Source organism: Blennius ocellaris, assembly GCF_963422515.1.
Source record: "Blennius ocellaris genome assembly, chromosome: 6".
Taxonomy (NCBI): domain Eukaryota; kingdom Metazoa; phylum Chordata; class Actinopteri; order Blenniiformes; family Blenniidae; genus Blennius; species Blennius ocellaris.
Window position 1 is genome coordinate 4,505,275 of NC_137655.1, and position 13,386 is coordinate 4,518,660.

General features: G+C 42.3%; 2 protein-coding genes across 2 annotated transcripts in view; one reads left to right on the forward strand and one right to left on the reverse strand.

Moving 5' to 3' along the window:
* Positions 1–219: 219 nt before the first annotated feature.
* Positions 220–7,951, reverse strand: dnajb11 (DnaJ heat shock protein family (Hsp40) member B11). Its single transcript, XM_080497693.1, has 10 exons — positions 7,803–7,951; positions 7,056–7,212; positions 6,104–6,201; positions 5,089–5,221; positions 3,900–4,042; positions 3,698–3,780; positions 2,727–2,784; positions 2,545–2,656; positions 1,994–2,153; positions 220–1,264 (listed from the first exon to the last, which is right to left on the reverse strand). The coding sequence occupies exons 1-10, from the start codon at positions 7,874–7,876 to the stop codon at positions 1,200–1,202; spliced, it is 1,083 nt and encodes a 360-aa protein (XP_080353819.1). The 5' UTR covers positions 7,877–7,951; the 3' UTR covers positions 220–1,199.
* A 2,623-nt stretch (positions 7,952–10,574) lies between these two features.
* The window catches only part of LOC308131393 (gamma-crystallin S-like), a gene marked incomplete at both ends in the record, with an annotated part of 2,883 nt that continues 71 nt past the window's right edge, over positions 10,575–13,386 (forward strand). Inside the window, 4 exons of the mRNA XM_080498121.1 lie at positions 10,575–10,632; positions 10,743–10,923; positions 10,980–11,253; positions 13,185–13,386. The exon at positions 13,185–13,386 is cut by the window's right edge and continues 71 nt beyond it. Coding sequence (XP_080354247.1) covers positions 10,575–10,632; positions 10,743–10,923; positions 10,980–11,253; positions 13,185–13,386 — 715 coding nt within the window. The remainder of the gene's footprint in view (positions 10,633–10,742; positions 10,924–10,979; positions 11,254–13,184) is intronic.

The window sequence follows — 13,386 nt, forward strand, 5'->3', positions numbered from 1 at the left end:
TTCAGTCACTGGTTTGTAAATTGCCTTCAAGTGCGTTTGTAATCACTAAAGCTGATTATAAAGAGAATACTTCTAATATCTTCCTCGCAATACTGCAAGTGCAGTTTAACCCCCCTAAAAAAAACAAAAAAGAAACTCAGCTTTGTTCACCACTTTAACTCTGCTGCCCTCTGCTGGCCGACACGAGCGAAGACAGCCGAGAATTTTGTAGAAATCTTTTTATTTCATCAATCAAAGTCACATGATCCCTTAAACATGTAAAAAGCGGCCAAATAGTTCACATTTAAGGCCACGACACTCATAAAACTTTTTCTTTTTTTTTTTGGGGTGGAGGGGTCAGGCAGCAGAGAAAAATCCCAGAAACCGCAGGGATGGACCGTCCCTCTCTCCGCGGTCTGAAGTCCCTGTGAGCGGCAGCTGAGGGCTGGAGAGTGTCACAAGTGCTTGAGAAAGAAAGAAAGAATAACGAAAAACAAAAAAATTAAAAAAACAAAAATCTTCCGTCACGCGGCTCCAAAGGAAGGAAAACAAAAAAAAACAAAAAAAACGTCCACTGTTTAATTGAAGAGGTCAACTCTTGTCACAGTGAGCGTGAGGGGCGGGTGTGAGAGAGTCGACATAAATTAACTAAAAACACAAACAACAAATGAGCTTCGTTCTTCCCTATTTACAAAGAATCACTGTGCCGGAGTTCCTCAGGAGCCGTTACATTCAAAAAAAAGGAATTAAACAAAAGTAAGTGGGGGGAGAAGAAACAAGTTTGCAATTTTCTTTTTTAATATATATATATATGTACCCTAATATATATATATATATATACATATAAGTCCAGTTTGTCAGTAATTTGTCTCTGGTGGTTCGTAACAGTGTTCATTTGATCTTAAACACTCTAGTTGGGTAGAAATAAGTGAACCGGAGCTCCAAATGGCCTCGTTACAGGAGAAGTTCACGAACAAAAAGAGAAAGAGTATTTTTTTTTTATCAAAGACATTGGCATCCTTCCCGGTTTGTACGCCGCAGATAAAACCTCTGCAGTGGTGCTGACGAGAGATATTTAAAAATGAGCCGAGTCGTCCTGAGAACAATCTGAAAAAGAATAAATACACCCTGGCCAGAAACACGGAGCGGGCTCCTGTTGGTTGTACGTGTGTGTGTGTGTGTGTGTGTGTGTGGTAAGAATTCAGTCCAGGCTGTGTGTGTCAGTATCCTTGTAGTCCGTTGTAAACCTTCTGTACGGACTCCTGCTTCAGAAGACCCTGGATCCCTGCAGACGACACAAACAAGTATTTATCATCAGCATAACGGCGCTGCGGGAACGTCAAACTCTCCAATTAACAAATAGTCGATTTTCTTCTTTGAACAATTTTATATTTTGTAATCTAAAGTCAAGTACTGATGTCCTCAAAGAATTTTTTTTTTTAATTGATTTCAAGATGTAGAATATATATTAAAAAAACTGTCCTTTTGAATCAGCTGCTTTTTGTTGGTTGGTTGGATTTCATACTGCAATTTCCGGACTATTGAGCGCACATGAATATAAGCCGCACCCACCAAATTTAAATATATATATATATATAAAAAAAAAAAAACTGCAGAGTTACGTGATGCACCTGAATGCATCACCCATGTACAGTATTGAAGGTAGTTAACCTTAAATCAATAAATCAGCTGAGTCATTGTTTAAGCTGCAGGGTTCAAACTGTGCGGGGAAAAAAAAGTAGCTTATTGTCCAGATATTACGGTCGTTTTTTCCCCAAAAAAAGATATTCTGAACCTTTTACCTCATCGAGTATGACTTTTTGCACGTTCCATTTAATATTAGCTTTGTGCATCTCGTTGAAACTGAACCATGAATTCATTTGTAAAAAGGTACATCCATTTACAAAATGCCATTTTTAAAAGTCTGTTACCGTGGAAACGACTCAAATAGAACCTCAATATTGGGTAAAAATGCCAATTTTTTTCCCCTCCGTTGCTCCTGGACGACGCTCACCGTCTTTCTGCTGGTCGTCCAGCTGCGTCTGGGGGAAGTCCACGTCGAAGGTGATGATGAGCGAGCCTCGGATGTTGATGTTGTCGAAGTTGGGCAGGCCTTCGCCTTTCTTCCACACCCGGGCGCCGGGCTTGGTGATCTTGTCTCGCACTATGTGGACCTGGCAGGTGGAGACGGACGCAGCGGGTCAGTGCAGCCGTCGCTTTGAACGCGTGTGAATAAACACTATAGATACATTTATTGTGGGTCTATGCATTATCGTAAAATATAGATTTATTTAAATCGATTATTTACAAGTTCTTATATGTGTGTGTGTGTATGCACCAGTGCATCTATATTTTGTGTTTTGATAAGAATCAAATGCATTATTAATAATAACATAAAAACACAATAACATCTGACCAATTATCTAAAAGCCTTAAACTCCTAGTGGAATAAATCATTTAAAATCTAAACGCATTTTATGGAGTTTCTGCTCATTTCAGACTCTAAACTGGAGTGCGATGTACGTCTATGGGTCATTCGTCGATAAGCAAAGCGTGTGGAGGAACCTTGTGTCCGTCCAGATGTACGACGTCCATCTCGAAGCCGACCAGCGCCTCCACCAGCGAGATGGTGACGTTTGTGTACAGGTCGTCGCCTCGCCGCTCGAACACCGGATGTCTGCGGAAAAAGGAAAAGTCAGCGTCGCCTCAACGTGCGAGCAACGTTTTTTGTTTTTTTTGTGTCTTACTTCAACACTTTGATGCGGAAGCGAAGGTCTCCGGGTTCACCGTCGATGTGTGGCTCGCCTGAAGACAGAGGGCGGGAACATTAGATTAAAAAAAAAAAAAAAAAAACTGGTCAAAGTGGTACTGCGGGCCCCCCCACAACAGTTCCATTCACATCCAGAGGACACACACACACACACACACACACACACACACACACACACACACACACACACACACACACACACACACACACACACACACACACACACACACGTCATTTTTATTTCCTAAATGAAACGCTTCATTAATATCATCAATATGTTTTTATATTAAACTTAATTTACATTGACTTTTGCAAATTATGAGCCCCAAAAAAGGTGTGAAAATTTATATTTTCTTAATTTTGCACCAAAAAAAAAAAAGCGCTCGGAATGTTAAACAATTCAATTTGACTTATATTTGGTGCATTTAACAGTTTAAACTTCCTCTTTACAGCAATATGTATTTTTTTTTTATGGTAGACTTTTTCTGCTATTTGTTCTGTCAATTATCAAAATCATGTTGTTGTTTCTCTTCTTTTCTTTTTTTTTGTTCTTTGTCCTTTTGTTTTTTGCTTTTGTTATCATTGTTGTGATTATTTTGGTTTTGGCTCTGTTGTTGCTCAGGCTGGTTTCATCTCATGGCAGTTGGAAAATATTTAGATCACTGTGATTACTGTATTTAAAAAATTAATTATACATATATATATATATATATATATATATATATGTAGCACTAACAAGGGTATTGTATGTATCTCCCAACCCAGTCTAGTCTGGTTTCGGAGCGGAGTTTTTCCTTTCCACAGTCGCAAACACACCTGCTTGCTCATGTGGATATGTTGGGCTTTTCTATTTTCTCTATAAAAACACATTGGAATGACTAATGTATTAAAAAAAAAAAAATTTTAATAAAAAAAAAAAAACAAAGCACAAAAAAAGATTCAGCTCACCCTCTCCAATGAAAGGATATTCCATCTCATCCCTCACTCCCTGTTCGATCTCCACCTCCAGGGTTTTCTCCTCATTCACCAGCCTGAAACGTCACGGAGCCTCGTCAGCCACGACACTTTGGGAGTTTTTCGCGGCGGAAGTAAAGACGCAGCCGGCCGCGGGCGAACGGAAACGCTTCGCGTCTTTCCGACGGAGACTCACTTGACGTTGGGACACTCGTCACACACCGTCTCCTGCGTCATCTGGAAGCGTCCGGGTCCGAGCTGCGTCGTCCTCATTTCCTGTCTGCAGTTACACTTCCTCTTCCCGGGAGCTTCTTTCGCTATAGGTTTGTTTCGTACTACCTGGGAGGGAAGAAAAACCGAGGAGGAATCAGTTTAATGATCAAGGCGGCGCCATTTAACTTTCTTTATTTAGAATCGGGCGAATTCAGACCCAGTCTGCAAAATCTTGCGCAATAAGAGCTCATCAAAATCTGATTTGTATATCATCTGGAACAAATCAAAAGATTGAGAGGACGACGGTGAAAACGACCCATTTAAGAGGCAATATTGAGACTTTCTTAATATAAAGGTTGAAAAGGACACCGACATGGTCTGACATGTTGAAATTACACGGTGTGGAGTGACAGACCGACTCCTTTAATGGAGATATTTTGGGTTTGAAGACTTAAAAATCATAAGATCAACTCAGCTTCTACCGTCGGTGTCAATCAGGGCCGGGCTGTGGAGCTCCATAAAATCACTGCCTCGGGATAATAAATGATTTTATATCCCGTGGGCCAATTTCTTGAAAGAACGTGGTTTTTTTGTTTTTTTGTAACCAAGAGGGTGAGACTATTTGTCCTTTTGCTTTTTGACTTCCGGACTTCCGTAAGTGGATTAACATAAAGCTCAATATTCCTCCTTTTCAGATTTCACACGTTGTATATTGTATAGATGATTTGGACTCTTTTTTCCATCTACTGTCATAAATATTATAATACTTTTGGCCAAGTACCAGATCCACTGCTGCGTATGGAGGCGGAATACACCTCCTTTCCATTGTTTTATGAATTAATTTTAAATGTATTCAGCTCCCTAATAACTGGAAAACTGCACACACACACACATATATATATATATATATATATATATACACACACACATACACATCGGTCCCTCACTATAACACGGTTCAGCTTTCGCTAATTTTTGTGTGTGCAATTTTGCATGCTTTTTTTTTAAGGCGTATGATCGTACACATACGATACGATATATATATATATATATATATATATATATAAATTTAAAAAAGGTACAGTGTAAAAAAAAAGAAAAAAAGAAATGAATGAGACCGGTTCCACTGAGATCAGGTTGTGCAGGTTGTGGCTTGACGAGCCGGTTCTCACCTCCACAAAGTTCCCAGAGTACACCTCTTCCAGCGTGACCTCCAGGTCCAGGATGATGTCGTTCCCTCGGGGGATGTTCCTGTCCTGCTGCTGCCGGTTTCCCCCGAACATGAAACCAAAGTCGCCGAAGAAGCTGCAGCGAGACAAAAAAAAACAATACAAACAAAGAAAAAGAAGCGAGGGATCAGTGGAAGTCTTAAAAAACAAACAAACAGACTTTATGTCTCTTTCTAGCCCTAAAACATCTCAGTTATTTTTGCATGAAATGTCTCCGGTTATCACACTGCAGCACTCTCTTCTCGTCTTCCCTCTTTTCATGCCACTCGTCATAAGCTCACACACAAATATGCAAATGGAAAAAGCTCAGGCAACCTTTTCCCCTCCTGGATCAGCTGACGAGGACAAACCTCAAATCCTCGACTCACAACGAGCCGGAACGATTCACTTAAGAGTTACAGTACAAAACATGCCGGATCCATTTTGAGACGTCACCAACAGGTACGATTTGAAAGTATGAATGAGGCATAGTTTAGGCTGAGATCCTTCTAGAAACAGGCTTGTTTTTTTAAAAAGGAGTTCAACAGCATCTTGTGATCATTGTGATGTAAGGCTTTAAAAGCTTTTCCAGGAAAGCTACGACTGTGGGAATCTTGTCATTGTGGATTTAACCCTTTATCTTCAGCTCGACACATTTCCTCCAGTAGTAAATCATTAACAATAACACACTGCAAGAGTCAGTAGCTGTGCTTCCATATCAACAGCGTCTGTAGAATTGGTGATACTTTAAAACTTATGCGGCAGCAGGATTGAGGAACTTTAAATATAACAACAAAATAGAACAATTGCTTATAAATTATGTGATTTAAAGCCAAATAATTTAATTATACGTACATACATATCTCTGGAAACACAAGAGTACAAGACCTAACCATCCAACCGGCTCCAAATCAGACGACTTGTTGTCTGTGGAATGAACTCGCAGAAAGCGCACGTGGTGCAATTCCCAGGAACTGACCTGGAGAAGATGTCGTTGTGAGAGCCGTGGTGACCCTCTTTCAGCCCGTCCTCTCCGTACGCGTCGTACTGCTTCCTTTTCTCATCATCCGAGAGGACCTGCGATCACAGAACGACCAGTCAGGGAACACGCCGGGCAGCATTTAGTCAGCCAAGCCAGTCCTTTTTGAAAGAAATCTATGTTTTATGAATATACATGTACACAAATTATACACGCACCCATCTACACATGCATACGTATATCAAGTTCAACGTGGCAGGAAATGGGATGGAAAAAGTTTAACTCATTGTAAACTACTGTACTACCCTATTAATAAGTACAATTACCTGATAATACCATAAAAATGTTTTCCCCAGAGGGAATTCATGTATTAGCGTCTGATTTTAACTTTCTTTGTAAAACCCATATTTTATAGCCAATTTCACCATATTAGCTATATGTTATGAACTGTAAATTGATTTGTGGTATACGGTTTTAAAAAGTGCTCTTTGAATAGGTCAGTTTTAACATTTCTTTCAGAAGTTATTTCATATTTTACAATTGCAAATTCGCCATCAATTTATCTATTCATTATTTTTGTGAAGGCCGTTTTGAAAATTGCTTTAAAATACGAATAAATCGGCGAATATTGCTCTAATTATAATTATAATATAAACCATTTATGACCGTTCTCTACAATTATATTTGAATGAACTGACGCCCCTGTATCAAGCCCCGCCCACTTTTCCACGTCCTGCTAAGCCACAGCCAATCAGACGCGGCCACACGGTGCATTCGACCAATCACAAATGGCCGCAGCGTTTCCAATAACAACCGTCCGAGCAGACGTGTAATTCACTACAACTGTCAAAAAAATACAACTTTATTCGTGAGCGAAGCCGTATATCGAGTCGTGCTAAAAACTTTTGAGCAGCCGAGGCTGAATGTCACGTGCTTTCAGACGGAGACTCACCTCATAAGCGGCTCCCAAGTCCGCGAATTTGTCCTGAGCTTTGGGGTCGTCCGGGTTTCTGTCGGGGTGAAGCTGCATGGCCAACTTTCTGTAGGCCTTCTTAATGTCCCTGACCGAGGCAGACTTGGTCACCCCTAAGATTTTATAGAAATCTCGCCTGCGGGTAGGGAGGAGGAGGGAGGAAGAGGGGGGAGAGGAGTGATGAATGAGGCGGTAGCCTGTCAGCTAGCCACTGTGTACTGTCGTATGTTAGCACGTTAGCTTCGTGCTCACTGAGCTAACCCAAAAACATGCCCGCTACAGTCCGAACATATGAGGAAAACGGGCTTAAATAACCCCACGGCCACATTTTTAGCCGGTTAGCTCGGAGTGTCAGGGCGCTCCACGCATGGAGCGCCAGTGTTTCGGATTAACTGGTTTCCCTGTTAACCGAGAGCAACTTCCTGTAGCTTCCCTTGTTGCCGTTAGTAACAGCAGCCCTTAAAGCCTCGAAAGAAATTAAACAACTGCCGATTTTATTAACAGCAGACGCAAAAAAATAAAAATCCGATATCCGAATCCATCCCAAGACATTTCTGGGTTTTAACATCTGCTGTTACTAACAGCAACGGGGGACTCGAAAGGAAAGTAGGTCACCAGTTAACAGGGAAACGAGCTCATTCGAAACACCGCTTCTGCACCAATCACAGTCCAACATGTGTACCAGCTGGAGATGCCGTTTCACCGCCGCTCGGCAGAGACACTCACCCGGCCAGCACCGCCGTGCTCACGTACAGGAGCAGGCAGCACACGTTACACAGGTTCAGTCCTTTGGCAGCCATGGATCCCGGTGGAAGTGTCGCGGAGAGAGCGAAAGAGACGACGAGCCGGCTTTTTGAAGCTCGGATCCCGCTGCCAGTCACCGGCCTTCTTCCTCCTCCTGTCAGAGAGAGCCCGCCCACCGGGAGGCCCCGCCCCTTCCGAAGACAAAGCACCGCCCACATTTAAAGGAACAGCGTCCCCGTAAAGACCGTGACACGCTGTGCGGTTTTCGGTTGTTGCAGACAAAAGATAGCGATCAGAATCGTAGTGAAATACTTGGTCTTATCTCGTGCGACCAAAGACAACATGTGATGAATATCAGACAGTGTGAGATATTTGTGGTGATTGATCCTGCTGCTGCACCCTGTGGCCTGTTTCTTGTGTTTAAGGCTCCTGCAGACTGTGCGATTCTAACAATCTTATTCTAACGCACAGATCGCCACACCACGTGATACAAATCTAAGTAGACTTAGGCCACGACATGAAGTTTGCTGCGTGCAGACTGTACCGATGAAAACGCGAGCTGAATCACAGCCTACTACGACGGGAGTGCGCAATAACATGTGATTGTGCAAGAATATGCAATCACGCAAGAATTGCACGTCCTAAACATAAAAAGGAACGCAGCCCTCGCCATTATGTTTGGATAGACATGTCCAGTGTTTGTGTATGCTGTTCCTGCACAGAGATGCATCTATAGAGCAATACATATGTATACAAGATGCAATATATTGGCCGAGGCTTTGCTTTCTCGGGGACAGTTAGATATGCATGAGTCCAATGGAGACCAATTGTTCATTGTTTGTTTGTTTCAGGATCCTCCTATTCTTCCCGGGGTCCAGAAAGTCATACAACCATTACTTATAAGAGTCATCAAGATATGTAAAGCTTTCTCCAAGACAGAAACATTCACCATCAAAACCAAGAGCAAAACAGAAAAATAAAGAACAAAAATACAGTGTAGCTTTGAACAAAATCGCAGTTCCTCCTCTTCCTAGACCAAGACCAGCATTTGGATCAAAGTCCAATTTTATTGTAGGACACAGAATAAAAAAATCAGACTGTTAATGTCTGTATTAACTGTAAATGCGCACCGCGGCCATTGTAAATAGTTCTTCTGTGTGGTTTATTCCATAAAACAAGCAACAGCATCCACTAGTGGTGCAACTTGAAAACTAGAGTTTCTGCTCTTTCCATGGTTTCAAAACAAAACTGTGAATATAGTCCATCTTCACTAATAAAATCGATCTATTTCTAGTGTTTTATTTATAGTTTTAAACTATTACCAGTACTTTATCTCACACACACAATGATGGAGCTTTGAACCTACTTAGTAGTAGCAGCACGGGGATCCTAGTTGGCGACTCGCAACAAATCGAATCCAAAATGTTCTAGTTTATTAGTATTACTGATTAGCGCTTGAATTCAAATGCCCAGTTGTTTCCAAAGTGTGATTTGTTGTGGCAACACTGTGATTGTGGGTTGAGGCGAGACCAGCGTTCACGTCCACAGCTGACACTGAAAAAAAAAAAAAGTTGTTGGAAATAGTTGGACCAACTTAACTGAATTGCTTCAATTTGTAAAATTTCAAATGAATCAAGTTCCTCGAGTTCAATCTAATTTATTAAGTTAATGGAACCGAGCACCACTCAGACACAAAGCCTTTATTAAGAAAATAATCCAATTTCTTCAGTTGTTGGACTCTTAAAGTTAAGGTCAGGACAAGACTTGGGGAAATTACCAATATTTTAGTGTTTTTCCTAATTTCTACCGGTGATTTCATCCTCGTTCTCCTGGTTTGTAGTTATTTTATTCCTCTCTGGTGTCCTATTCTACAAGGACGACCTTCATTGTTGTCCGCTGTGCCTTATTGTCTCCTTACCCCTTATGTGTTCAACCAAAGGGAACCAAGCTCTGTTTAAATGGCAATGATTTCAAGTATAAATGCTAAATTTTCATTGTGTTTTGGGAGTCTGTGTACATGTCGACACCACTTTTTAAAAAATGGCTCCTGAGGTGGAACTTTTTGAAAACGCTCGGGCTCCATCGCTCTTTATCCCCCCCATTTCCACGGAGTCGTGGCATTTTCAGAAAGTTGCGCCTTGAAGCTGTATCGTCATTGCCTCCGAGCACCGTTGCCGTGTGAGCGGAGGCTCAAAACCAAAGTTTTGTGTCGAAAACATTGTGCGGACATCTTGAATAAAGGTCGTGGGCAGAGTGTAAAAGGAAAAACAAGAACGTGTGAACCACTACTCCACCGTGCCACTCGTGCTGATTCCACACTGAGGCTTCGGAACTGATGCATGGCTTTAAAACAAATTTTCATGCGAGCTGCTTGAGGGTTCAGCGTCTTGCTCCAAAACACAAACATGGGTGATTAAACCTCCAACTTTGAAAATATCAACCTGCTCTACGGTTTCTACTGATTCGTCGTGACCCATCAGTTTGTAAAAAGTGACAAAGAAACGAAGACGGACCTAATAACGAACAGTCGGAGGACTTTTCATGCAGGATTCACGTTCAATAAAGTGCTTTCATCTTTCCCGAATCTCTTTGACGTTATCAAAGGAGGAGTTAAGATGTTTTCATTGTGTGCTGTTGCTGTGTTTTTTTTTTTTTGCACACTTTACACAGCTGTCTGGATCCATCCAAAAAAGCAGGGATAAGTCCTGAGTGGGCAGGTCCTGGCCAGGTGGGGGCACGCTGGCCGGAGCTGGCATGTGTCACAGCGCGGGCACCGGACTCCGCCGGCACAGCGGCGGCAGGGTCAATGGACGTTTGGCCACGGTCGGCCTTTATGCCGTAATCCTTCCCCCGCATTTCTGGAAAAACTGAATAGCACTAGAATCACTGACTCAATTTTTGGATCTCATTTTCATGACAAAGCGATTGTTCCCCTGTTTGGCCCGGCCGTGGCTGTTTGTAAACGTGGGAGGGCCGGCGGGTATAAAAGGCGGCGGCCGCCAGGCCGGGGCAACATCCAGACCTCAGGGGGGGAACAAACCAACAGCACCATCACCCAGCAGCACCGAGGCCGAGCCACACTCCACATCCAACCATGGGAAGGGTGAGTCCACACCGATGCCACCAGCCACCGCCCCCCCCCCACCCCTCCCCCGCCAGACCTCTGACCTTTTCTCCCGGCGTCCTCCAGATCATCTTCTACGAGGACAAGAACTTCCAGGGCCGCCGCTACGAGTGCGACAGCGACTGCTCGGATTTCCACGCCTACCTGAGCCACTGCAACTCCATCCGGGTGGAGAGCGGCGCCTGGGTGGTGTACGAGAGGCCCAACTACATGGGCTACCAGTACGTCCTGACCCGCGGGGAGTACCCGGAGTTCCAGCGCTGGATGGGAGTGAACGACCGCCTCAGCTCCTGCAAGATGATCCACTTTGTGAGTGCGGCCGCGCCCGACGCCGCGGCGCCGGGCCGTACGGACGAGGGCGCAGGAAGTGGATGAGGCCACGATGTGGTGTCGATGCTGCGGAGGGAGGGTTTTTTTTCCTCGATACCGCGGCGGCGTTTTCATAAAAAACAAAAACAAAAACAGGCTCGGGTCAAACAAACACGCAGCTTCTTTCATGCAACGATCAACGGCGTTCAAATGAGCTGCTTCTGTTTTTTTATTTTATTATTTCTTTATTGATGTTTTTTTTACCTATTACTGGTACTTTACTGGTATTACTGCTTGAATGGTTTTTTTAATCAACATTTCTTAACTATTACTGGTGTTTTATTGATACTTTTCAGCCACTATGGGTACTTCAGTGATACTTTTCCACAATTACTGCTACTTTAATGTTTTTTTATCAACATTTCTTAACTATTACTGGTGGGTTGATGATGCTTTTCCACTATTACTGGTATTTTAGTGGTTTTTTTATCAACATTTCTTAACTATTACTGGTGGGTTGATGATGCTTTTCCACTATTACTGGTATTTTAGTGGTTTTTTATCAACATTTCTTAACTATTACTGGTGGGTTGATGATACTTTTCCACTATTACTGGTATTTTAATGGTTTTTTATCAACATTTCTTAACTATTACTGGTGGGTTGATGATACTTTTCCACAATTACTGCTACTTTTATGTTTTTTTACCAACATTTCTTAACTATTACTGGTGGGTTAATGATGCTTTTCCAGTGTTACTGGTACTTTAATGTAACTTTTTAGCCATTATTGGTACTCCATTGATACCTTTTAACTATCACTAGTACTTTAATAATGCTTTTTAGCCTTTACAGGTACTTTATTGATACCTTTCAACTATTGCTGGCACTTTACTCGTACTTTATTAACACTTCTTATGTCTTGCTGGCACTTTATTGATACTTTTACAGTGAAATGTCCAAAGAAGCTTCTCCTATAGCTAATGTTGCATTCTGCATCTTTTCACAAACTCACATCTTGGCTTTCAGGCCAGTTTGTTTTGACGTAACGAACTCATGGCAGCATCACCAATGTCTCAGCGTTGTAGTGTGTCTGCTACGCTTCCGATTGTTATTATTAATTTTTTTAAATCGATGTTTTGTTTGAAATTGGAGCCGCTTGTGAGCCAATTTTGACCCACGGGCCTCATATTTGACAACCCTGATTTGAATAGTAAAAAAATAAATTAAAAAAATTGTTATTTTCTCCATTTAACTGCATAATTTCCAGACTTAACATCTTGGTGGGAACACACTGTGTAGGACAGGTGGTCATAACTGTGATGCAATGACTTCATTCTCTCCATTGTAACATTTGAACTTGATTTTTGTAATTTAATCTTTATTTTCTACGCTTGGACTTTTTCAAGCTCACCGGATTGCCCATTATAATCCACGAGTTGACGCCACAGAGTGTAAACATTACATTTACTGTCATTTTTCTAGATTGCCAGTTTGTCCGGATTACAGTGTTTCAATGGGAGACAAGACTGAAACCCTATTAGCAAAGTAGCAGTCGGTCCAAATCAAACCTGTGAGGGTGAATTTATCAATACACGCTTGGTAGAAGCTGCAAAAGTTTCAAAAATGGGACGTCTAAACATGGCACAAGGCTGAAATGAAACATTTTCACAGCGAATTGCATTGAATCAAAACTTTTTCCTAATGCAATAGAACTAAAGTGAGTTTAATTCCTCTGTTGTAGATATTTCTCATTTACCGGTTTGTTGTAGCTCTGAAAAATGTGTCTGTGTGGCAATTTTTCATGTTTTATTTTCTGTCTTTGCTCAGTATTTTATGGGTATTTCTCTCAACGTTTTGTGACGTTTGATGGATGTAAACTTTCACCATTTCCCGTCTTTGTTTCTCCACCCGGGGCCTCGGGCCTGCAGACCAGCGGCACCCAGCACAAGATGCAGCTGTACGAGAAGGCCGACTTCACGGGCCAGTCCCTGGAGGCGACCGAGGACTGCCCGTCGCTCCCGCAGAAGTTCGGCTGGAAGGAGGTCAACTCCTGCAAGGTGTTCGACGGCCGCTGGATCTTCTACGAGAACCCCAACTACCGCGGGCGCCAGTACTTCCTGGAGAAGGGCG

Bases quoted from the DNA above. Each gene is read 5' to 3' on its own strand.
- dnajb11 (XM_080497693.1), bottom strand. From the start codon at position 7,876: ATGGCTGCCAAAGGACTGAACCTGTGTAACGTGTGCTGCCTGCTCCTG. The intron at 3,781-3,899 runs GTGAGTCTCCGT...GTGACGTTTCAG, and splicing joins GACGAGTGTCCCAACGTCAA to GCTGGTGAATGAGGAGAAAA. The intron at 2,785-3,697 runs GTGAGCTGAATC...CTCTGTCTTCAG, and splicing joins ATATCCTTTCATTGGAGAGG to GCGAGCCACACATCGACGGT.